Source organism: Diadema antillarum, unplaced genomic scaffold (genome assembly GCF_040938485.1).
Source record: "Diadema antillarum isolate AM-2024a unplaced genomic scaffold, OU_Dant_1.0 seq00002192_RagTag, whole genome shotgun sequence".
NCBI classification, from domain to species: Eukaryota; Metazoa; Echinodermata; class Echinoidea; order Diadematoida; family Diadematidae; genus Diadema; species Diadema antillarum.
This window is the reverse complement of record NW_027272829.1, coordinates 267703-293239: the sequence shown is the minus strand read 5'-3', so window position 1 is coordinate 293239 and position 25537 is coordinate 267703. Positions and strand designations below refer to the sequence as shown.

The following is a 25537-nucleotide window of genomic DNA, read 5'->3' as shown; positions in this document are numbered from 1 at the left end:
TCTGCCCAAGAGGGCGCCCTGCCATCGATGTAGGCCCTACAGGAAAGAGTGTTAGCACAAAAATCCTTCGTCCTGTAATATGCTTTTAACAAACATGGCCTTCAATTGTTGCCATGAGGGAGAATCGTAGATCAAAAGACACATCACGTAATGTTCATGATGGCCGGAGCGGTCAGGTAATGGTCAGTGTAAGGGTACCGGCAGACAACTGTGAGAGTGGGAGGAATTCAAGACGCTTACGTGGGTCATTGTCACATCTTCACCGTAGTAATGGAGGAATGTCAAATTAAATGTAGCAGGATCAGGCATGCATGTTCATCTCAGGGATTTCACGATTATTCTTCATCAATAGATCCCGAAATGGTCGTTTTGGAACTACTGTATGATACAAAATAGAGTGTGTTTAAATCATTTAAAGTGATTGTTCAAGCAAAGAGTAACCTGAAGTGTAATATTGTTCTTGCAGCGTGGTATACACCTATATTGTATTAAAGCAAAACAGTTTGGATATCATGTTTTTCATGTAATTGAAGAGTTTGTCATGGATGACAAAGTGTTTATCTTGAAAAAAAAAAATTTGATGTATGCATTTAGTACACTGTTTAAAAAGGTATATTCCATATTTTAGTACAATGAGATGATTCTTTTATTTTGACAAGTTATCATTCACAACTTTGAAGCTTTCAGCATATCAAAGGAGAAATAGCTTAGAGCTTTTAGAGAGAGATGAAAGGAAATGCTGTGATTGTGAAATCGAACATGCCAAAACTCCTCTATTTCGTTTAGCTGTATGTCAGTGCTGTAATGGAAACGAACAAACTTTTCATTATTATCTAAAAAGAAGATAATCAAAGGCAATTTGAAGTTGCACTGAATTGACGATGTCGCAGTAGTGAGTTCTGATGTGAAATATGAGAATTTGAGAATCCACTCTCCACTAATTGAGTGGCCCTAAGGTACGGGTTGGTATTAAGGCTTGACACGGTTGTTTTCATGAAAAGTATGGGCAGGAATGTATCATATGAAATCTAAAAGTATTCTCTTTGTGACAGGTTATCATTTAAAAGGTTTGAGATGAATGCACTGCATGCTTGTTGAATCAGCTTCAGGTATGGAAGAGTGTTCCCATTCTGCCTTCATGGTGCATTTTGACCTACGTTTATGTTTTCTCCTTTCTTTTTTTTATCCCTACTTCCCGTATATCGTCCTCCTCAATTTTTACGAGAGAAAAATTATCTCGAGGAAAGAGTTGATACTTTGATGGATGCCATGAGTCAATAGTGATCCACAGAGCAGTGATAAATTTGAATGAAAATTTAAAAAGAAGTATGATTGGAATGCTTTAAAATCAACCAGATAGCATTTCATGAGCACCACAAATACTCGTGTTAGTCATGAATGTGACTGTAGTTTTGCAAGGATGATTACTTTACCTGATTAACATAACCAGGACGCTTTTTAGTCTTTGACAAAAAAAAAGCAAAACACAAAAACTTGACATATAATGCCGTGTTACTCTTATGGTGAAACACATCCTCAAAAAATGCAAGACATACGTTGAGGCAAGTTTGGGGGAAGCACATTCTAGCCTTCCTGCCCAGAAAACAAAACAACCAACCCAAAAATGCAGCTTTTCGTGCGCTAAGTGATGTCATGGTCACATGATCGGGTTCGCTGTGCTGAGGACCCTCTCGGGGAGCCAGATCAGGTGGCCACGCTGGCGTCCAAACTCGCATATGTTTCGCGCGAGCTTTTATCGATTTGTGGCTCTGATTGCATTGATCTTGTCCAAAACTGCTCTTTCCTTGAGATGAAATCTCCTGTCAATAGACAAAAAAAAAAAACAAACAAACAAACAAACAAATTTGTGTGAGTTTTTACATACTTTTATTTATTTCTGCCCATAATTTTTTTCTGATCCTGTCTCTCAAATATTACAGGATGCTTCATGAGGTCCCGTCAATGTTGTCCTTTCTTGTCCCATATTCTTTGTTCCCTTTTCTTTTTGTTAATGATTGTATGGAATGAAACCCTTTTTTTTTTCCAGATGAATAATTTTGTTTAATGTCCATAATATATTGATATATCTCTGATGCTGAATTGTATGTCTAAGGTCCATTCTTCATCATCCTCATAATGTCTGATTTTTTTTTCCCTGACAAAAAAAAAAGAAGAAAAGAAAAGCATTTAAATCAGTTTTGTGTTTTCCATGTATCACGACATGATATTTTGAATGAAACATGCCTGTTTTTTTTTTTTTACCCCCCAACACCCTTCATATTAGTTTGTAATGATGTACTGTCAGCTCTGTCCGGGGTCAACGCCCCTGAATGAAACTGCATCTTTTGAAGTTGCTCATGTGATATTTCTTTTTTCCGTTTTTTTTCCCCTACCTTTTTGATCCCCAGTCATTGAGATTTGGCAAGTTAACAAGGAGTGATTGTTTTTTTTTTTTTAGTTTGAAATAATGACAAATGTAACCCAGAGCATGTCTTTTTTTTGTGACTTGTGAATCAAGTAAAACGGTGCTTTCATTGGGGTGCACCATTTTACGTATAGCTTTAAGAAGTAGAGAGAGAGAGACTTTTATTGTCATAATGGAAATATTAAAGAGCAAAATGGAATTTCGTGTTTTCTTTTGGAGACTCAAAAAAAAAATTAGCTTTCAAAAAAAAGAACAGTCTCATTTTTGTTTGAAGTTCAGCGTTGTAAACGTGACATCGGAATCATTTCAGAGCACATACAGTTATCATAACAAACTAATGAAAGTTTTTTTTTTTTTTTTTTAAAGTCCCCCCAAGGTCAAGTAAAGGTCACTACTCAGTGACTGTTTTTTGTTTTTTGTTTTTTTTACTGATACCAGATTATGTCATGATCATGAAGTGTGTCTTTCTTTGACTTGATGACTGCCACTTGCTTTCTTCTTGCACCATGCATTTTGAACCAACTTTCAATTGGCCACCTTGTTCTCTAACCTTTGACCCCCTCTCCAGCTGCAAATTAACCCACCAAGTCCCTGCACCTTGCATACGTTGCCGATGAAATGCCCCATCTTCATTCTGAACCCTTACCCGTTCCTCCTCTTTTTGAAAAAACTTCTCTCCTAAGTGTTCGAATGCATTATGTTGCCACAGAGATGCACAGAAATCGATTCAAATTTGTTATTTTCTAAGATGGAGTTATAATGGTTACTGTCCCTTAACGATAAATTCCTGTTTTGCAGGTGGTAGGTAAACTATAATGGATGCCATATGTTTGCGTGCATATAGATCTGTATCATTGACTTATATCATGCCATTTGTATGACATCAGATTATGCATTTAATCGTGTTGATTGTAGCCAATTTTGGTTTTGACCAGTTGGCTTGGTAACTAAATAATTTGTGGCAAACACATTTTATACAGTAATTTCTTGAATAATTCAATTGCAAGAAAGAATCTACTAGTATATTGCATACCGGTAGCGACAAATTTGAGTGCACCATTCTTTAGAAAGTTGGTCACATTTGCCCAAACCATTCACAAATAAGCTATATGTGTTTGATATTAATTCATATTCTCAGATGAACTAGGAATTTACATGTTTGCCAGATTTGCATTGGAATGTCACACATATTTTATTAACTGGAGTTGAGAATTGCCTTTTAGATGAGACAAAAGTATATATGATAGAATTTGTTGTTTATGTTTGATGAACACAAAATGTCAAGTTGTTGTTCGCCTTTCACCGCCCCCCGCACCCCTTCATTGAACTTGAACCCACGTACCTAGCTTTCCGTGTTTGTGAACAGAACCACCGCTTGTCATTCAGCCGCTCCACTCATTCACCGCTGCATCTTTCTCTTTTGCCTACATTCTGTCCATCCATCTATCCACGTACACCTTCTACTCGTTCTCTAGTCAGTCACGCCAAATCATTCCCGCAACCATTTCGCATTGTCTGTTTAATTTGCACCCTTGCTCCTTTCCTCCCCCCCCCCCCTCATTCTCTGTCCATTTATTTCTCTCTGTTTTGTTCTTCTTTTTTTCTACCCATCTACCCATTGATCCCTCGGTTTATCTACTCTTTTCCTTTACATTATTTCTGTTTCTCCTGACTTAGTCCTTTATGTGCCTAGTCACTTATAAACGTAACTTTCCAAACTTTTTCTTTTTTAAAATCAGCATTCAGTAAGCCATCCAAACGTGACCTAGTGTAATATGTAATGGCAAGCCCACTCAAGTGTGGTGACACAATGGATGATTAAGGGGATCAGGTAATCTCTGTTTAATGACATAAGGGGGATTAGATAATTTGTGCCAATCTGTGAAAAAGAGGCGCAGTGTTAAAGGGTCAAGCCAATTTCATCGTTTGTCTTTCTAGCATTGCTTCATTGGTCTTTCTGAGACCTTCTGCTCTTCTTCCAATACCACCAACCACTGCGCTCTAGCAGGCTATTACTGTCGGCCACGTCTGGCAGCACAGACCTTACTGTGAGGCTCCTGCATATTTACTGCTAGACAAATGAACATGTGCGAAGGATTATTCGAAAGTAGCGTCATAATCGGAAGAGAAATGGCAAAGAAACTCGTCAAAAGGAAGAGACATCAGGTTTGAACAGTATTTGTCAAATTACCTGTATTTGTGAAATGACCTAAAATTCAACATTGAAATTCCACTCCTGTAGCTGGAGGGTGAATTTTTTGCCTTTATGATCATATCACCTGATTAAAACAGAGGGGTAGATCATACGGATTTTAAGTCAATTTTGGGGAAAGATTTTGTCTGACACGTAAGCAGTTAATCTTGAGGGTATTTTGTGCTGTTAAAAGAAAACCTTACAAAACGTTAACCAATGAAAGAGCAGCTATGCTATAGTGGCATCTTATTGGTATATCTTTCATCCAGATGAACTCCTACAGCCAAGTCATGGTATTCAGATGTTCTTTAGTAGTGACCGCTGATAGGTATTATTGAATACTTCTATCAAAATTTCCCTCATTTTCATAGCCACTTATATATATATCTTTTTTTTCTATCATTTTCTATCTTTTAGACCTACAGTTCTATTTTCCCCTCTCCATTTTCCTTCATCCATATAATCCAAACACAGCCCGTGCCTTTTCCACTGCAAACCCCCTCCCACCCATCCATCCATTATTCCCCTCATTTAAAGGTAGACATCACACCAATATTGAGCTATTCTTGACAATGCTAATGAAACATTAATGTGATGCCTGTAAGCCGTCCTAAGAGATGACTGTGACGGTGCATAAGACGGCTGATATCCAGAACTTCCGTCCATGTGATCCGATCGGCAGATTACGCATAAGCCAGTAGTGGCTGCCATCACCATTCGAAAAGAGAAGAAACTTTTATTCAAAAAAAGGAAAGACAAAAGAGAAAAAGATAATGTTATGTCGATGTCCTGATTTAACCAAACCATGTTTTCTCTCTCTCTCTCTCTCTCCATCCATTGAGTCCAAATGACAAGAAATCTCTGCATGATAAACTATATAATGTGTTGCATGTTATCTGTCTTGTTTATCTTCCCATGCATGCAGGGATTCGGTTTTGTTACGTTTCAAAATAGTTCGGACGCCGACAGGGCTCGCGAGAAATTGAACGGCACTATTGTTGAGGGGCGAAAAATAGAGGTGCATGTTGTTCCGTCGTAAGATTTTATACTTCTTTTTTTTTATAGTAACCACCTCTCTTTATTTTCTACATTTCTTGATTTGTTTAGATATATTTATCATAATCTTTTGTCCATCCAAGTTCTTCATTTTTTTTCCCTAATTGAAAGAACTTGGATGGTCTGCCGCAGGTCGTTGTTTTTTTCTTTTTTCTTTTTTCTTTTTTTACCACCAGTGTATGTCTGTATGGTTGGGGTGATTTTTTTTTTTCTGATGCCCTGCATGAGATAAGATGGACGTGCCTCGTGTTGAAAAAGAATTATGATTATCTTGATGAGTATATTTAATGGAATTATGTCATGCTAACCACACATAAAATCACTCTCCCCCCTCCATACAAAATGCCAAAAGCCAAACCAGTCACCGAGAATAGGAAAAAGCCAAAGAGAAAGCTGTGCTGCAAAATCGACAAGCATCAGCCATCGGAATGTCTACTCTATTCTCTCATTTGAGTAACAGTTGCAAAAGTCTGAAGCCATTCTTGAAAACAACGTAATAAATAGTACAAGTCAGGGTCACCATCACCTTTTTTTTTCCAATTGTCTATGGAAAGCATCAAGATGTTCTCCATATTTCAAATTCATATTCATTTTCAATTCTATCATTCAAATATTGATAGCAAAATAAGGTGTGTCTGCAATTTCATCCGGATTTGAAAGCTGTTGGTCAATTCCAAACCTTTTTAAATGTTTACAATGTATAAAACATACATGTCGATAGTCCCTATGTCAAATGCGTTATGTTGATGCATATTAGAATGCAGCATGTTAGACATTGCCCCATGATTTAAACAGAAACTGCTAAAGCCATGCCTCGTATTGATCCCGTAAGTTGTTGTCAAGAAATTTTCAAATTAAGACCATAGCTGTCTCTTGTTACAGATGTTATCCTGACCATCTACATGTTACTCTCATTTTAAAAGCACATGAAGAAAGAACTTCCCAGAGGAATGAGCTAAAGGCAATACATGTAAGACTTTTTAAAGGTTGCTCCTCAAGAATGGTTTTAGACAGTTTACCACTGTGGCTCTCTGTGAGAAAGATAGATTTGACAGATCTTTGATTTGCCTGGCCATTTCAACGAAGATACGGCCAATTGTTACAGAATGGTTTGGCTCGTTTTTTTGTACAATTGTGACAGCGCATTGAGTGCTGGCAAGGAGAAAAAGGAGATAAAACTCAAACGGCCTCTCGACATTTCGGTCTCTGACCGATCTTTTTCTCCTTTCTGATGAAAATCTCCACCCCTTCCCCCCTCCCCCAAACCGTTTGCGAGTTTTGTCTCCTGATTTTCACAAACGACCAAACCACACGCATTCTCTCTCGGCCAGAAACACGTCTCAAATCTTGCCCGAGGCTAACGTGCGCAATGGGCCGTGAGGTATGGCTGCTCAAAATTCGAAGTTGTAGCCCCTACTAAATCGAAAGCGCACGGTTCCCCATGTACAGTAGGAAGCTGTAGGCCCAGGGGGTAAGTTCAGCCATTTCTGAAGTTGGCTCATGAGCACATACCGATGTGATCTTGATATTGTAAAGTACATCTTTGCAGAGGAGTTTAAAAAATGCTTTATTTTGCCTCACTCATTGTTTTTTTTGACATTATCTAAATGTTTCATCGTAGAATAGTAAATAGTCAGATAGGCAAGTAATTGCATTATGCTGTGATTGACATGTCATACACTTTAATTCACATTGTGTAAATGACTCATCCCTCAATACGTTTCAAGTAGAAAGTTTCCAAGTTATTTTTGTTGTGAAGTGCTCTAAATTCAGATTCTTCTGCCCCAAGTAAACTGAAATAATCCTCGCTTCCCACATAAGAAGGACTTTGCCAGTAATCCTCTGCTCTGGTGTGTGCGAGATCACACATGATCCTATTGATTGCTAAATGTTTATTTAATTTTTTTTTAAAAGACATATGGTACCTATTCCTTCAGGTTGCCATGGAAACCTTGCATAGCCCCCTCTGTTGAACACTGCACCGTAAAAAAAAAAGGAAAGGAAAAACAAAATAAAAAAAAGCTGATGCCAGTAGATCAAAGTGACTCGCTGTAGTTGTATGGTTTTGCCTGATTGAAATTGCCTACCAGACTTGACATGAATGACATCAAATTACCAATTAGTTTGCGAATGAGTCCTCTATTTTTTTTCTTTTTTTCCCTGTTCTCGTGTGTCCACTTTTATGATTTTGTCCTTTTTATGATGATGCAGAGAATGTTGTTATATTTTTCTGTGGTTCATTTCTGGTATAGTTTTTTGTCTAGGAGTTCAGAATGTCAGAAAGAGCAAGATTATGAAAATTGTTTGCTTGGGTGGTTATGTGAATCCGGTCCCTTTATTTTTTCTTCTTCTTTACCTGGTTATCCAATATTCACTCTATTTTTTTTTTTTGTCCTGTAATATAGTCTTGCTGAATGTTGGCACTTCCCACTTTGTGGCCTACAAATATATATGTGTACATACAAGTGGCTAAATAGCAAAGGCAAAAATGTCTGGGTGAAATTTAAATCCCAATTCATTTACTTTTTTTTTTTTGGTAGACTTGGCTGCTGTACTTTTGTTCTTTAATTGGATCACCCTCCCTCACCCGTAGATGTATACACCCAGTTTTGCAACTGCAGTATTGGCATCCACATATCCTTTCATCACACAAAAAAAAGTTGTCCACCATTCTTTTTTGTCTTTTTTCATTCCTGTCACAAAAACCATCCTGCAATATCAAAGGAATATGTGACTGATTAAAATGGTTTGTCGCAGCACAGAGTACTATACCTTCCCCGTAGGAGACTGCACTGTGCTTCACTCGATTGATGCACCGTCAATTCCATTGGTTCTGTTCAAATGCATGTTGAAAGTGCTCAAGTTTACCATTGCCCAATCTTTTTTCCATCTTGCACTTCAAATCAAGCAATTCAACAGTATATTTCCTTCTTTCCCCTCCCCCTCTCCAAAAAGTTGGGCAGATTAAAAGATAAAAAGTGTTGTAATTGATTCTGAGAAAGAAAAATACAAGTAGGGTTGAATGTATAAAGCAAACAAATGGATAACCAGGGCCCACCTTTATCTCATATCTTGCACAATTTGCGTCCTTTTGTGTTCGTTGCCGGTGGAACTGCCGCGGCTGCAGGAATGCGTCTCCGTGACATCGTGGTGCTTGAAGTGAGAATGAACGAATAAAGCTTTTTGGAGATATTTTGATGTATTTTGTAACTCTTGTGTGCATCATGGTGAACTATTAGGAAAGGCTGATTGTGACCTGATTTTTTTGATATCTTGCTGTGCCCTTCACTACCGAAAATGTAGCAATCACAAGCTTCCCCCCCGACACCTTCGCCCCCGCCAAACTGTTTCCCCCCCAAAAAAAAACATTTAGGATGGACTGGTGTGAGCAAGAAAGGCTGGATGACCACGCTGGATGACCATAGAAGCTTGTTTGCCATGAATGATAGGGAATCGTCAGATCGGCCTGCGGTTCTGCTGCTTGAATTTGTATATTTTTTGTATCTTTTTTTTTTTGTAACTTGCTACCCAGCATGCATTAGTAATCATTTGACCAGCACCGTGAGATTAAATGTTGTGGATGATGATAATAGTGATGGGCTGATCTTGTTGCCTGATGCTGAAGCTTGCCGGGGGAAGCTCGCTCGTAACCACTCCGGACCTTTAACCCCTCCGTCCACAGTGCCTCACTCAGTACGTGTGTGCTACCACCCTTCCATCCATCCATACCATCCTCCCCCCTAGGGGAGGGGGAGCAGCCACGCCCGCCCCTCCCTCTGGAACAGGAAAGAGGGAGATGCCTGGATGGTGGAGAACCGGGAGGGGGGCCCCGCCCGGCCCGCATCATCTTTGCACGGCCTGCTACACGTTGACATCGGTCTGAAGTGCATTTTTGATGGACTCCTGCTGTGATTTGTCTGCCTCCCGCCTTGGCCTTGTGCTTCACACTGATGGATATATTTTATCTCTCACTCCCTCTCTCTCTTTCTCTCACTTTTTATCTTTCTATCTCTTTCTACTTTCTACATTTATCTACTTTGCCCATTCTTTCTCTTATCACTTGACTCCATTTTTATCTCAGCTCTGATGATGTTGGTTGTTATGTCTGTTGGAAGCCATCATTGAAGATGCAGCCATGGCATCATCATCTTCTGTTCGCTTTACTTCCGTTTCTCATCTCCCATCTTTCCTCCTCCTATTTCTCCTCCTCCAATGACTTTCCCTTCACACAACAATCTCCTGTCTGTGTCTTCTTACGGCAGCTTGATGTGCTATGATGCATTCCACACTCATCAAGCTTTTCAATCCTGTTGTCTCTTTTCCCTACTCCTCCTCCTCCATCTGCAGCAGCGTCGGCCGTGTCATCCAGAGATTGATCGGCAGACTGCCTTAATACGTATGTTTGGAGCTTCAGTGGGGTGTGGTTCCTATTTCCCCGCGCCATCTTGCAAAGGGACAAGACTTTCCTCGGCCATTCCTTGATGCGCCCTCTCCTCCTCCTCCATATGTCGTCTCCTGATCCTGGTTATCAGAGCTTGGTGTTGTGAGGCGGGTGCTATGGCAACGCAACTCCTCTATCCCTCCATCTCTCCGCTTTTCCCCCATGCGTGCCCTGCTCGGGTCTCGCGCAAGTCGTCTCACGGAGCGACAGGTGTTGCCTCGCTCGGCCAATTCATCGTCGCCGATTCTAAGGCACGGCCCATGTGTCTGCAAGCAAACCTGACCAGGGTACACTTTCTTCCAGTGCCTCCTTTCTGTTGTTCTGTCTGTTTGTCTGTCTGTCTTCTCTTGCTGTAAATGCCCCCTGGAGTAGGCCCAAGATGATAGACATAGAACATGGACATATCATCTATCAAGTCACAGTGATCAATAGAATCTGCCAGAAGAAAAAAAAAAAGAGAGAAGAATTTCTGAAAAGGAACAGAAATTAGTTGATCTCGTTCAATAAATTTCCCATCAGGCAAACATGTGAATGTTGGATAGGTTAGATAGCAGGCCACTGGCTACTGGCATCAGTAATCGAGTGTTTGTAGAGCAAGCCAGAAAAAAAATGAATAAATGAATAAAAGATTGGTTTCTCCAGAAAGACAGTATGGAGGAGGGAATGTGTAAGATCCATCAAGGAAATACGAGATATGATGCCTTATGTCCAGAAGTGTAATACCGTCCCATACAGGAAGACTGAGAAATTTGTAAAAGGCATTTTAACTTCAGAAAGTACAGTGTAATTAGGGTAAAAAGCTCACGAATGGCAATAACAGTGCTGGCAGAGTTCATTCGAATTGTTGGGGTTTTTTTTCACCCTTTCTCCAGAAAATGATTTTTAGCCTTTTTTCTTTTCTTTTTTTTTCTAACCCCAGCCCCTTACTGATACATGTGCTGGATTCTATGTTTGCAGTTTTGACAGCAAATCTATTTGAAGTGCTTGTTCTAAATCATTATCATACAATTTGGAGAGAGCGAAAATGCAACAGGCATGTGGAGGTCTGTTTTCAAAACTTTGCCACCCCCCCCCCCCCCCCCCCACTGCAAAGTGATTCGAGAGTTTCTGTTTGTTTGCTTTATTTATTGAGTTCTGTGAGATGGTGTCATGGCAAAGCCATCTACCTTTTCCATTGATACAATTACATTTGCAGCCCAGAGAAGGAAAAGGATAACAAAAATCGAGTCGACCAAATCCATCTCCCTATAACCCCCCCCCCCCCACCCAATTTCTCGCTGTCCACAGTGACATAGACATAATACCTTGTCAGCCAAAGAAGGAATATGAGGACACAAGACGCCGTGGTTTTCAATATCAGTAATGCAGTCTCGGCACACAAACAAACAGAGACACAAGACACACACAAACACACACCCCTAAATAGAAGAGAAGGAAGAGAAGGGAAATGGCGACTGATGTACATAAGTAAGCTCCTACTGGACAGTCATTAGGAAGATTAAATTTGCCGGGCGGTGTCAGTAACCATCCCCAAAGTGATGCAGGATCCACGTAGGGCACGTTAGCATCCACAGAGTGCTTATATCCATCCCGTATCCCTTTTTCCCCTCCCAGTCCCCCCCCCCCCCACCCCCGTTACAAAATAGAGGAAGAAAAAACATAAGGCATTAGAGAAAATCAAGAGGATCTGACCATTTCTGCATGCGTTATCATGATCAAACTATACAAGTTGCTGTACTGCTAGTGAAGAATATTTATTCAAAAAGGCCCCCGAGCAGATGTCCCAGCCCGCAAACTATAAATGCGTGTCATAATTCACAGTTTCTTGGGTGGTTGTCTCTTTTTTTTTTCTTACTCCTTGCCGAGACGAAATTCAATTTCCCTCTCAAGTTTCAACTCCTTCATCAAAAAAACAACAACTCATTATTCATGTTCTCTTGCTTGCATCCCATAAGGAAACAAGAGCCATCTTGTACGAGTTTGAACTATCCGCCGAAGATGTGTACATGGCGCATACCTACTAGCAATCAGATTACTTTTTTTCTGAGATAGATGGCGACCATACTGTGCACCATCCTTGTTTTTCGACACTGACTCCAGAACATGTATTGGTTGAGGCATATTTTTTTTTTTTTGTCACAAATCACCCCAAACCAGTTTAAATATTGCATTTCTACAAAAAAGAGATATGATGAATTACTATTACTGTGTGATAATGATGATGGTGATGATGTAACAAATCTTATCATATTGCACCAGTCACTAGTTGGTGTTGTGTACCATTTCGATGGTGATTACGTGCTGGGTAAAGACCAATCAAAAGAACTTGTTCAACTGCAACAATGAGTGGATACCACCCTCCAGTTTGCCCCTATGAATAGAAAAAAAACAAACACAAACAAACAAAAAGACAAATTTTCTCCAAAAAAAAAAAAAGATTTGAATTCTGGGGCAATTGATATTCAGTTTTTCAGTATTAAACATTATAGAGTGCCTGACTAGATTAGAACGTTTGAATGGAAAAACAGATAAATGCCACTGTCAGTTGTTTTTGTTTTTTTTTTTTCAAGTATAGTTGTAAGGTCATCTTTCAACAGAAAAAAAAGTAAAATGGTTTGAATGGTACTACACTCATTACAGAGCAAGAAATATATCTGAAGATATCAAAATGATTACATGTATTCTAATTATTTTCTTTGCTTTCAGGAGCTTTAATCTCAAATATATGTCAAATTGAGAAAAAAAAATTATATATCTGTTTTTGCATTTCAACTCTTCATTTGTGCATGATTGAAAAAGTAAGATGAAGTTTGCGCTTCTTAAACTCAGATGAAAGATCCATGTCCTCTAGAGACTATGCGTAAACTTAGCAACCAATTTGCCATTCTTATTAGCTAATCTAATGCTGTCACAATGCAAAGATTTTGTGAAATTGTCTCTGCGTCTGTTTTTCGTCCTCATTCAAATCATTTCATAGTCGGTTTATTTTTGTATCACTCCCGGGAGGAGAAATTAGACCGATAAAAGAAAGTTATATATCTATTTACATTTGAAGGCAGTCTCTTCCCTTGCCGCAGAGTAGCTGCGGAGGCAAGGAATTCACTGCAAATGTTACCACGGTATCCATCTTTCGGTCAGAAGTGATTGGTTTTGACTGTCCAACATGTAATCACACGGGAACATCGTAGTATGGCTAAATCAATGGGCTCGCTGGACTAATTTGATATTGCAGCTGTTTCATTGAATTAGCCATACTCAACTGTTTTTTTTCTCTTCTATCTGTCTTATTTGTATATTTTCTTTTCTGCCTTTCTCTTTTTTATTCCACTCTGCCTATTATGTAAATGATGCATTTTCGAGAGTAATGAAAGTGTAGGCGTTAATATGGAAAGAGGATAGAAATAGAAATACAAAAACAAAAATAGAACAATAAGATTAAAAAGAGTGAGCTGCAATATATTTGTTTCACTTTGCAACAGATACATCCAATTGAAGTCACTTTTTATTCAGATTAAAATTCAGTATGTACCATCTCGCTCAGAGGGAAATTCAGTGTGGGTGAAACAAGTTTCTTCTCTTTTTTTTTATCTTGGAACAAGATTCTTTAAAAAAAAAAAAAAAAAAAATCTTGGTTAATTCCAAGATTCGACATCAATTTGTGTTCGTATGAGATTCTCTGCCATCAGTTTATCAGCTCTGAAAGAATTGTGTTTTCGTTTGTAGGTGTTTTCAAATGCCTTACACGGTGAAATGTCAATATACTCTCGAAAATGTATTGTAGATGTATTTTTTTTTCCTCTTTTGTCTGAATATTTGATTAAGTTTCTGATGTTGTGTACACCAATCAGGTCAACACACATTTCACATATGAGCCTGTATGTGATTATTTGTCTCATACAGAAGGAAGAGTGTTAAATGATGATGATGATGATAATGATAAATCAGTAAATATGTAAATGATACACCCCCAAAAATATAATAATAAGATAAGATAAAATGAAAGAGGAAACATACATGTACCACTCTTTTTTTCATCTGTGTGCAATAACTTCCGAAAAGTTATGATTACTAAAGATGAAGAATGAAATGAATCTGCCTAAGGGTAAGATTTGTTCTATTTCATTTGTTCTTTGTTCTTTTCTTTTCATGATGGGAAGTATACATGCACGGAATCCATGCCCTGTATAGTGCCTGGGCAATGCTCTCCCGCATACACTTTAATGACACGCAGTTTTTATTGACTCTAGCTGTCTTTCTGCAAGATTTAGGAGTTTGTACGACTGGCGAGTGGAAATGAAAAAGACGCCGGTGGTTTAAGAATTAATCTCGTCCTGACGGTGGAAATACGCTGGACTATACTTGACTTCCATCAACCCCTAATATTTTATCCGTAATGTGTTCTGTCTGATTGGTGTACACACAATATTTAAGAGTTACTAGCTTTGATGTTATCAGTTTGTTAATACCACAATGAAATGTTTTTAGTAAAACAGAGACTTAAATATGTAGATCAGGTGCTATTGTAAAGAGATATCATATGCTAAGTTGTTGACTTTTTTTCTCTCTGTCACACACGAAATTTGTCGTATCACTGTGCCGAGCTTTTCAAAGTCGATTGGGCAAGGGGAAAAAAAAAGTAAAGTCAGACATAATTTGTAGTCAATGCATATTTCACTCTCTTCAAGAAAGAAATTAGTCCAATTTCATGAGATTACAGAGGTACAGCCATGCATGGGAAAATGGTTTGGGTATTTTTCCCCCATATTCCTTCAATTATTTCGTAGGAAAAGTGATATATGGGAAGATGGGAGAAGCAGAGAGGAGCATGCCAAAAAAAGGCATTTTTATTTGGGGTTTCTTATTTTCTCAAGCCATAAAGACAAAATGATATTTCTGTGACGCCGCGGGGAAACTGTATCATTACGGCAAAAATGGCAGAGCTTTAAAAGGAGGAGGGGAGATACAGGGAAAGCTGTAGGCCCAAAAATTGAATGGAGCGAGAGAGTTGTTTTCGTTTGATAGCATTATCAAATGGCCGTCCTGCATCTTCAGTATGAAGTCCCGTTCGGGAAATTACCCGCACAACAATTATTCATGCTGGCAAGTTGAGATGGGGGTTGGGGGGGGGGGGGGGGGGGGGGAAGAGGCTGTATTCATGATTTATTCAACAGTAATGGCTCTCTCTCCCCGTTTGCTCAAAGAGAAGGGAGAAAGGACGGAGAGAAGACAGATCCAGAATACGAAGACGAAGAACTTGGGGATGGGGGGTGGGGGGAGATTTTGGGGAGAGGGAGTTGGGGAGGGGGGAGGGGGTGAGGCATAAGGGCTTAAAGGTCTGTGCATAAGGTCAGACCATAACTCCTAATGCGTTGTCAATTAAACTGCCCGCAGGCGTGTGTGACATTTGCACATCTGACCAGTGCTACATAATGAGAGGAATGGGTGGAGAAGGAAATGGTGAGATATATGAAAAGTGGGGAAAATGAAGTCAGGTGTGTTTTATGTGAAATCATAAGTGGGCAATTCATATATTGTCCAAGGTTCTTACATGAGGGAAGGAGGGGGGGGGGGGCTGAGGCCTGTGGTGATTAGCCATGAAGGCGATTTGGGCACGTTGAGATCGTTAAAGTCGCTTCACCATTCGTTAAATTTCATCAGCTGGCGCATCATTAGCATGCAAGCCGCACTCACCCCCGCGGGTCCTTCTCGGTGGACACCGCACTGGCACAGTGATACCAATCTTGTGTGTTGAGTGAAAGTCTTAAATAGCCGCCATGTAAGATGCATGACAGTTCCAAGAATTGGCAAGAGGCGTAAGGTTGCATGTCTTAAGGAGAAGAATCCACTTTAAGTAGTAGGTTTACATTCAATGCCGCATCCCGTCCATCTGATATCTGTTTAATGTTGCATTGGGGATGTGTTATTACTATGAAATGAAAGCACAGTGTATGCTCTGCAGTATTAGCCATAATTTCAGTGAAAATGGTGTTCAATTTGTGTACACGATCTGCAGAATGATTTCCATATCAATATAAATGTCATATAGTTATCAGCTTGATGTAATGCTTTTGTGCTTTTTTAAAGAACTTTCAAATTTTGTCTTATCTTTGGTAGATGTGGAATGAATTGCGCACTACTGCTCAAAAACTCGTGGTAAATAGATTACAGAAAGAAAAATTGCTTTAATTCGCACTACAATTCGATTTGTATGGCTGTGCTCTCATTTCTAACTCCCCAAGTACTCTCTTACCCCCTCAGGTACTAACTTCCTTTTCCTGTGGTTTCGCTCCCATGAAACAGGTGAACAACGCGACAGCACGCGTGATGACGAATAAAGTGAAGACGACCACGTCAAACGGTAAGTGTACGATGCGGGGGTGTGATGAATGTCTCTAGCGAAGTTGATGGCAGGTAAGATAGATAAAAATCCATGATCCGTCCAGCCGTCATCAATCCGGCTGTTTATTTTATGCAGTGTTTACCATCTTTCAACAGGCCGTAATCAGCGACGAAAGTTCCCTCCTGTATCAGTGATGATGATGATAAAGATGATTCGTCTCCATCGCAGGATGTTATTCAATATGGTGCTTCTCCCAGCTCTTGCCCACTTTGTAATGAGACGAAAGAATTCATTCTGTTAGTGCACCCCTGGAAGAGCTTTTGCCCCCCCCCCCTTCCCCCCTCCATCTTCCCTGTCGAGAGCTTGTTGGATGCCCATCTTTCAATCTCCCCATGGGTGCCATTGCTGTCGAAATAAACTGTCCTATTAGCCAGTTGGATGAAATCTTTAAAGAAATATGATCTACAATTCTTCTCCAGTTTCTGGCACCTTCCATGGCTCATCACCTACCCCTAGTGAGCTCAGCGTGCAGCATCACCCGTTCCTTTTCTCCATTTTTTATCCCTCCTCCATCCGCTGCCTTGTTCTGCAAGAGTTTGCAGATCTTCATAATCTTCCATTAACCTTTCCGTAAGCCCTTCCAAACCTACTCTTTCTTGTAAATGATGCCCCTAAGTTGCATTTTGATGAGCGTTGTTCAAACAAACAAAGAAATCAATCCTATATTTTCTGGTCCTTTGCTTTTGTTGTGTTTTTTTTTCTATGATCTCCCTCATCTTTTGTGCAACAGTCTGTGGGAAAATGAAAAGAAAAAGTTTTCCAGGAATGAATGAACATTGCAATGACAGGAATGTCAACATTTATTCAGATAAATTGCCCTACCTGGAGATATTGATTTTTCGGGGGGAGAAAAAAAAGAATGCAGAAGAGATTCTCCTGAATTTCAGCGGCCTATTAAGGCCCCCCATTTGTATTCAGCGAATCAAGGAAGGAGCGGCCTCCGAAGGGAGGCTGGATGGGGGGTCGCGGAACGGGGTTAGAATCTGCCGAAGTTAAGGCTGCTCCCATGTGTTGTTTGAGTCACGGTGAATGCAAACCCCTCCCGATCGCGAGCCGGCGGGGGTAAGCTCATCTCCGGCATCTTTGGAGGCTATTAGGCTAATTGTGATCAATTCGTCTCTAGGATCGCATCCTATGAGCCATCCGTGCACTCCTGCAACTGTCTCTCGTGATGAAACCTCGTACGATGCAAACACACAACATGATACCCAGAGGATACACTGACATAACAATGTAGGCCTCGAAAGCTTCATGCCTACATTGTCAGTGGCATTTATCTCGGAGGGGAGGGGAGGGGGGATATTGACAAAGCACCCTTCTGAAAGTCAATCAAATATGGAGGGGGGTGGGATAAACTCTGATCCCGGAGATTGAGGGGTTCTCTCTCTGTCTGGTGGAAGTCATTTCAGCCTGACGTTTGACGCTTCACGTAAGGTATTGGATACGCCAGCCATGATCAATTTGTGATTACATCACGTGTATATGGTCTGACCTCTAACCTTTTTCGCAAACTCCTGCGGTATATAGATCCGGGACTTGCTGAAAGGCAAATCGTTATTATTATCATGGGCAAGGTTAAGTAGCGTAAGGTTTAGATTGTTTTTGACTGAAGCATCTAGCAATTATGTATCAAGGAGTGGAGGGGAGATTAACGAAAAAAAAAAAAAAAGGGCGGATGAATCCTGATCGAGAAGGGAAAAGTTGGGACAGGAAATTGAAGCAGAGAGTAATTCCATCGTTAAGACAATGTGTTGACTCTGCGTGAAGCAGAGAGGGAGCGCAGTTTATCTTGAGATGACTCTGTTTGCCCTCCTCCTCCCCCCCCCCCTTCACCCCATTTCCCCCATCCCCACCCCTCCCCCCTCACCTCCCAAAGCAGCAGTAAATTTCCTTATGCGAGACCCGGGCGACGGTGCCCCCGTTGATGATGGCTGCTAGGCATCAGTCATTAGCTTGCCATCGCTTCGGCAAAGATGGAGACGATAGAACGGCGACTGCGATGAGGGAGCATGTTGTCCCACATCCTCCTGCCCAGACTCCGCTCAAAATTTATCCATTTTTCTCTCTCCCCGTTCATTCTTTTTTATCTAAATAGCAAAAATGAGAAGAGATTGTCTCCAAGATTTCTCACCTACTACCCCCCCCCCACTTTCCTTTTTTGCGTTAGTCTCTGGAAAATTAAATTCGTGGCACCAAACACTCTTGAGCCGACGCGTACTTAATCAGAGGAAGCAATGCGCAGGGAATATTGATGGCATTCACTTTAGCTGACCCTGTAAATAGGTGATGAGAGCTTGTATTCCGTGCATGTCTCAATCCAACCTCTTTGAGGAGTAGCTTGTCCCGTACATGTAGCAGCACACAAAATTGCACTAGCAGCACTCCTGCACATTAGTACTGTAGTGCTTGGGTCATATTTACATAGAAGTGTTTGCTTTCTGGAATTAAATGTGAGAAATCAGATCAGTTGAACTCGGAAACGGTAGTCTATGTCATAATGATAGATAAACAATAATCATATCATTAGTCATTTTTTGCAACACCTCCCCTTCCCCTTGTAAAAAAATACCTTTATAAATATAATAGATAAATATATACATAGATGGATAGGTCTAGATATAGATATAGATCAGATAGATAGATAGATATAATACACACTGATATATTACTGGCATCAATTAGCAAACAGATTACCAATGGGTGTGGCAATGGTTAAATGGGTGTGATATTCCCAGGGAAAGCCCAAGGAAGGAGAAGAATAATCTCTGCTAGTGTCAAACATTCGCTTGTTTCAACTTGATTTCCTAGTACGCCCTCCTCTGTGTGTGTCTCATGTAAGCATATTTAGCAGAGACCAAACATGCAACATGCCACAATGCATAGCGAGTTTCGTTTCCGGGGACATTGGCGCCAGTGTTTTAGAGAGAAGATGAAGGAGGGGGCATGCAAAGTTGTTAGAGATTTGTCTCTTGCCCTACTCCATCTCTCTCTTCACCCTCCCCTCCCCCCCCCCTCCCAACCGTTCCCCTTCCCACTTAGCAAGTTGTCAATGGTGGTGACTGCTGTGCTGTTAGAGAAAACAGAAGGGGGAACTCCATGACACAGGGGAGATGTTTCATTGTTTTTCATTTTCAATTTCACCAAGATTCTAAATTTCATCATTCAAGAATTTTTAGCTCCAGATTTCTCTGGAGGACCTCCAAGATGGAGCCATGTCCCATGGAAGATTTCTGCCTCCTGAGTACCCCCCCCAAAAATCCCCCAAAGATATAAAACTGGAAGTAAACAGCGGAGAAGTAGGCTCCAGAAATGCTGATCCCTTTTCAGTCGATATGACACGTCCCCCTACATTTATTGTGAGGTTGAGCATTTTCTTTCTCTTACCCTTCTTTCCCCTGCTTCATGCAAGGGCGTTGTCTGGAAAAATGTGCTGTTGAGTTATGCATACAAAATTTCTCTGTCTGCCAAATTGATTTGTGCATCTGTGTCTAGATCGAACTTGCCTATGTATGCTTAGTATTACAAGAGTGAAAGAGAAAGAGGATGCTTTAATCTGTTGGTGCTCTGACTCACTCCCTCCCCCGTCCCCCCCCCCCCCCCATGGCCATATGTTTGATTCATGCTAAGGTAGGTTTATGATAAGAGAATATTAGGAAAGGATCCTCTTTTAATTGCTAATTGGCAAGACCAATACTTGTCATGCTTGCCCATGCGGTCCATCAGTACTTTCTGAAATCAAAGAAAGACTAACTATGTCATATTTGCCATAGAAAATTTGACAGTTGACATCGCCGCAGCATCATTTTCAGATGGTGGCATTAAGAGAGATAAAACGAGACTGGCTGTCTGTTCAGAGGATGACAAAGTGGTACGTGCCAAGGTGTTTACTCGCGTCAAATGCCCAAGACACCACCAGGCACAATTAGGGTAATGTTATTAGAGCAGACTCCTCTGCCCTACATCCCTCCAATACAAGCATTATACCAACACCCCTGTCCTCCAACCCCACCCCCACCCCACCCCTTCTCGCCCACACCCTTCCCCCCAATGAGACGGATTGTAACGCTCAATTACATCATGGGTACATTTTGCTCTTGTTTTCCCCATCTTGTTAACTTGCTTTCTCTTTTATTGCATGTCTTGCTGACATGCAACTTTCTTTTCTCAAGTATTATCGAGCATCACGTACTCCCGGCTTGTAGTGGAACGTTATCACTGCAGTGGTTTTGTTCCTATTCTGTTTTTGTTTTCCATATGCTACACAACTGGCTGACCCCAAAACGAAAGATGCACACGATTCTTGACAAAAGCAATAAGCCAGATTGATGCTTCACCACCATGACAGATTCATGAGAGACAATCCCAAAATGATTTTTAGACCATGGCAGATTGTGAAACAATTTTCCATTCGTCCATTTCCCTCTGTCCTTAATTTGCTGCTTAAGGAGCTCCTCCTTCTCCTCCCCATTTACCCATCATAACACCAGTACCTCATAATTTTGTTTCTCTCGTGCCCATTACATTATCCCCCAACATCTTACTGACTCCTTCCTCCCACAATTCTCTTTATCTCTTTGGTGCCTCCGATCTCCAACCTGTCACATCTGATCCCTCAGAATTCTTATTCCTGTTTCCATCCATATTTCTACCCCCAACAAATACCAACCACCCCCCCCCCCCCACAATCTTCCGACCCTTCACCCATCTCTTTGCTTCCATATGATAATATGATGGTGTCATCACGCAGTGGAGGTATGCCGAGCCGGGAGAAACCTACACGTGGGAGGATGTGATGGGATGGGGTGGAGTGGGGTCGGGGGAAACGGGGGTTTGAGATGGTGGGGGAGAATCCTCGTTGAGCTAGCATTTCCTGATAGAGAAAGTTACTCTTGTTTGCTTTTATCCTTCTGCCAAGGGGCAATCTCCTGTCGTCCATCATCTTTATCCAGCCTCGTGGTGGATCTAACCCTTCTCTCTTTCTCCCGCTGTCTTTCTCTCTAAAACTTGAAGGAAGATTGGCACCCTCTGGACAGCAAACTCCTAATTGCCTTCCACTTATCAGGAGGTCCTTTCCTCTCATTCTCCATCTTGTCTTGCTCTCCCCCATCTTGTCTCTCTGTCTTTCCCCCACATCATCTGTTCATCCTTCGCGTAGCCTTCGCGACAGCAGTTTGTTGCTGTGCGTTACCATTCCCCCGTTTCCATTCATCCGCGCCCTCCCGCGATGCCTCTCTGCAGGTACCCACCATTGGAAGTGTTGGCAGACCGGTGGTTAGATAGATTCTATTCCCGGCATCGGTGCCGTTTGAGGGAAATCTTTCGAGCGTTTCGAGCGTAAATTACGACGCAACTTCTCCCTCCGGTGTTTCCATCGCAATAATGATGGCAGTCATGATTAGAGTTCGGACAGGGCCTATTAATGGGATTGGCTCCAAAATGCAGAAAGATTAAACATGAGCTGGATTCCATCAGATGGGTGAGGGTCATGTGATGCAAAATACAAAAAAAAATGATGTAAGCATGCCGGTGCATAATCAGGTGCTCTCTGAGCACACTTTGCCGTCACTCATAAGGAGAGTCTTCGCTATCTTTCATTCTGTGTGGCAATACTGATTAGGTTAAATATTTGATGAGGTAAACGGCCGAGTTGGCAGCATTCATTCGTGGAGCGTCATTAGCAAATTCGACCCTAATTGGGTCATAATTGGACCACATGTGCCATCCATATGTTGGCAGCGGCGCTTCTTCCGGTCCCGAGAACAGGGGAGCATGGTGGTCAGATCTGGTCTTCCGCATGGCAGCCCTCTTTGATGTGAGATCACAACTAGAGATCCACAAGAGATGTACAAAAGATTACTCTTATAGACCGTTGACTAGAATCAAATTTCAATGAATAGCAGATTTATCCACATCATTTGATTGCAATAAATTTGTCCAGGTTTAGAAAGCAAAGCATTGTATCGACTAATGAAGATAACAGAAACGACAGGTTAAAAGTTGGAAATGATTGACTATCAGTGCTTCCTAATTTCCTAATGCCCATGCTTAAATTTGCCTCATTTTTTTTTTTTCCGGAGTTCAGGTTTTCTGTATGACAGGAAATCTAAACTTATGGACATTTGCCATGATATGCTGAGAGTAGATTTCTTCATAATTTGGATCACATGTAAATATTTGATTTTACCCATGGGGACTGAAGAATGAAAACTAGGTACAACCTACAGATTGGTCCATGGTCTCTAACGGGATGCCTCCTTCAAGAGCATCACAGAGTACCCCTTAAGCTCAGAAGGGGGCTCCAGTGATTCTCCTTTTATTTTTATTTCGTTATTCATTTTTTAAAATGTTTTTTCTCTTTTTTTTAAAGAAAATAGACCAATGACCTCTTTACACTGGCAATTAAGTGTCTCCAGTTCCCATATGTTATATCCAGTGTACCATATGTGACCGTGCACCTCAAAACGAACATAAAGTCGCACACAATGATTTTGCGTGAGGACTGAAAATAAGTAAAATGGGTCAACCTAGCCGAACTTGACTTTTTCATATTTTCTGAAAGAGCGGGTCTTCTTTTACATTATGCTAAAACTTGGTATTATAAAATGGGCAGGAAAGTGTGTGTTTTTAGCAGTTTATCTCGAACATTTTTGGTAGAATAGTGTGATTAGGTGTGTCTTTAGAATCCCTTTTTCATTTCTGAAAAACCTTGTCTACACTCTTCACTTTCAACTCTGATAACTTTTGAAAGGATAGTGCTACTGCTTTGAAAGTTGGCATTAATTATGGACAGAATGTGTTAATGAGGCATGCTTGATTTCAATTTAATCTGATAATCCCTTCATTGTTGTTACTCTGGTGGTTTACTTCCTGTTTTTTGTCCCATTCATCGCACAGCCAGCACGGTTTGGTAAAGATTAAGCGCTTGAATAGACACTGTACTTCAGAGCCTCTTAGTTCACACTTTTCCTGAGTTTGTGCTTTCTTTCCAATATTTAGATAGGTTAGGAGAGTTCATTTGATTTGAGTTACGCATTTTAAAACTTAAATTCTGCTCTTTCAGAATATTGTCTTAACTAAAAATTCATGTCTGGCGACTTTTTGTTTGTTTTGAGGTGCAGGGTCACATATACATTGTATTGCTGCAAGAGGAAAAGTCTTGAGGAAAAAGAATGAGAGAGGAAAAAAAAACTACAAACAAACAAGGATGGGGCGGGGAGAGAGGACACTGAATTATAAGACATCCTCACACGTAGGGCAACTTTCATCAACGAGGGTGTGTGGGCCCGGGAAGATGCCCTTTCTCACAAAGAAGCAACCTGTTTTGCTCTTCCCATGGATTTCAGTGTTGCAGTACATTACGTATTCCCTTCTCCCATGTGTGTTATAGTTAATAGGATTACTTGGACATGGAGGGGGGGGGGGAATGCAAACGGCTTTTTCGTTCCTGAATTTGTTTGTTTGTTGTTGTTTTTTTCTTGATCCACTTCATTTCTAACATTATATGTTCACTTCGTATGGTAGCGTAACCAGGGGTTATACGTACATGTGTTCTTGAAGTGTGGATCTATAAGTGATTGTCTATTCATATGTCGGCATAGATTTGAAGTCATGTTCTAGCAATTTAGAATTTATACTTAATGCCAGTAAATGCTGCATGATTTTTTTGGAAGAAGATTCTGATTGATTTTTATGTTTTTCCCTCATTTCTCTTCTTTCCTTACTTTCTATGCAAATCTTATCTTCCTACCCTCTCCCCAAACATCCTTTTATACATTCCTCTTTGCGTATATTTCTTCTTCTATATTTCTTCTCCTATTTTTCTACTATCCCCTGCCTATCCCCCCCCCCCCCCCCCCACACACACACAGGTCTAGATCTACTGACCACAAATGCACTAAGGACGCAGGTTCTTGGCCGGGGTAGAGCAGCAAGAGGAGCTTATACGGCCTACCGGTTGGCACCCCCTCCCCCAGTGCCTGGCTATGCTACAGCGGCAGCCCTCTACCCCGCCGAGCCCGCGGCGGCCGCCCTGTATCCTGCAGATAGATATCAGGTAAGCTGAAGCACAGACGGACGTATCGTCCAACACCACACGATCACACACCGTGTTGGCTGGGGGAAAAAACATGCAATCAACCCCACCCTGTAAATAATATATGACTTGCCCGAAAGCTGGTGTTTTTTTGCCGGCAGTCGAATTGTGAAAATCCACTTTTGCATTGCAAAACTTTCCCTAGGGGTTGCAGTTTGTAGGTTAATGTAGGTACCTGTGCAAATTTTTCTTTTTTTTTTTTCTTCCTCTTTTTCTTTTATTTCTTCTAATAGCAAAGTGAAGGCTAATCAACAATTTACACTGCCTTTGCTACAGCCAAGGCAGCGCAGATCTTAAAAGCCTGTGAAGATGGTGAAAGGCATAGATTAGAATGGGTATTAGGAAGAAATGGGGAAAGATGAAAAGCTATTGAATGAGAAGGTTACTGTCTGTTTTTAACAAGCTTGTGTATGGCAGATAGTGACAACAAAACTTTACAGTATATTTATGCATCACCTTGTCAAATGGAATCAACTACCTACAGACAGTGCTGGTTTCAATTCACAGCCTAATGTTTTCTTCCGTGGGAAAAGGTTATGGCTTTAAATTCATTTTTGCATTGTAGGAAACACTTGCCAGTCTCAGGTTTTTGTTTTTTGTTTGTTTGTTTGTTGTTGTTGTTGTTTTTTTTTTGGGGGGGAGATTGAAGGGAAGGAGGGAGATTATGAGTTGCCCCTTCCTGGAACATTGGCATAATGCTCTTTATACAGAATGAAAAGAGACTATGGGGTGTCATTACGAGGTTTGATGCACAAACCAAGCTTCACCAACCCCTCACGCGGGGATATCTATCCCGGTGACCTTCAGTGTTTATTAGCCATGCAAACAGTCTTTAAGAATGATGAGTCCCGTATCTGTTATTATGAGGGCACCCATTATCTTATCCATAACAAGTCGTGGAAGGTGAAGGGCATATAAAAAAGCACTCG

General features: G+C 40.9%; 1 protein-coding gene across 1 annotated transcript in view; it reads left to right on the top strand.

Annotated features, from left to right (window-relative positions):
• The window catches only part of LOC139714215 (RNA binding protein fox-1 homolog 3-like), a gene marked incomplete at its 5' end in the record, with an annotated part of 75795 nt that overhangs the window by 32843 nt on the left and 17415 nt on the right, over positions 1 to 25537 (top strand). The window contains 3 exons of the mRNA XM_071625929.1: positions 5545 to 5637; positions 16417 to 16474; positions 24385 to 24569. Of these exons, the coding sequence (XP_071482030.1) occupies positions 5545 to 5637; positions 16417 to 16474; positions 24385 to 24569 (336 nt within the window). The remainder of the gene's footprint in view (positions 1 to 5544; positions 5638 to 16416; positions 16475 to 24384; positions 24570 to 25537) is intronic.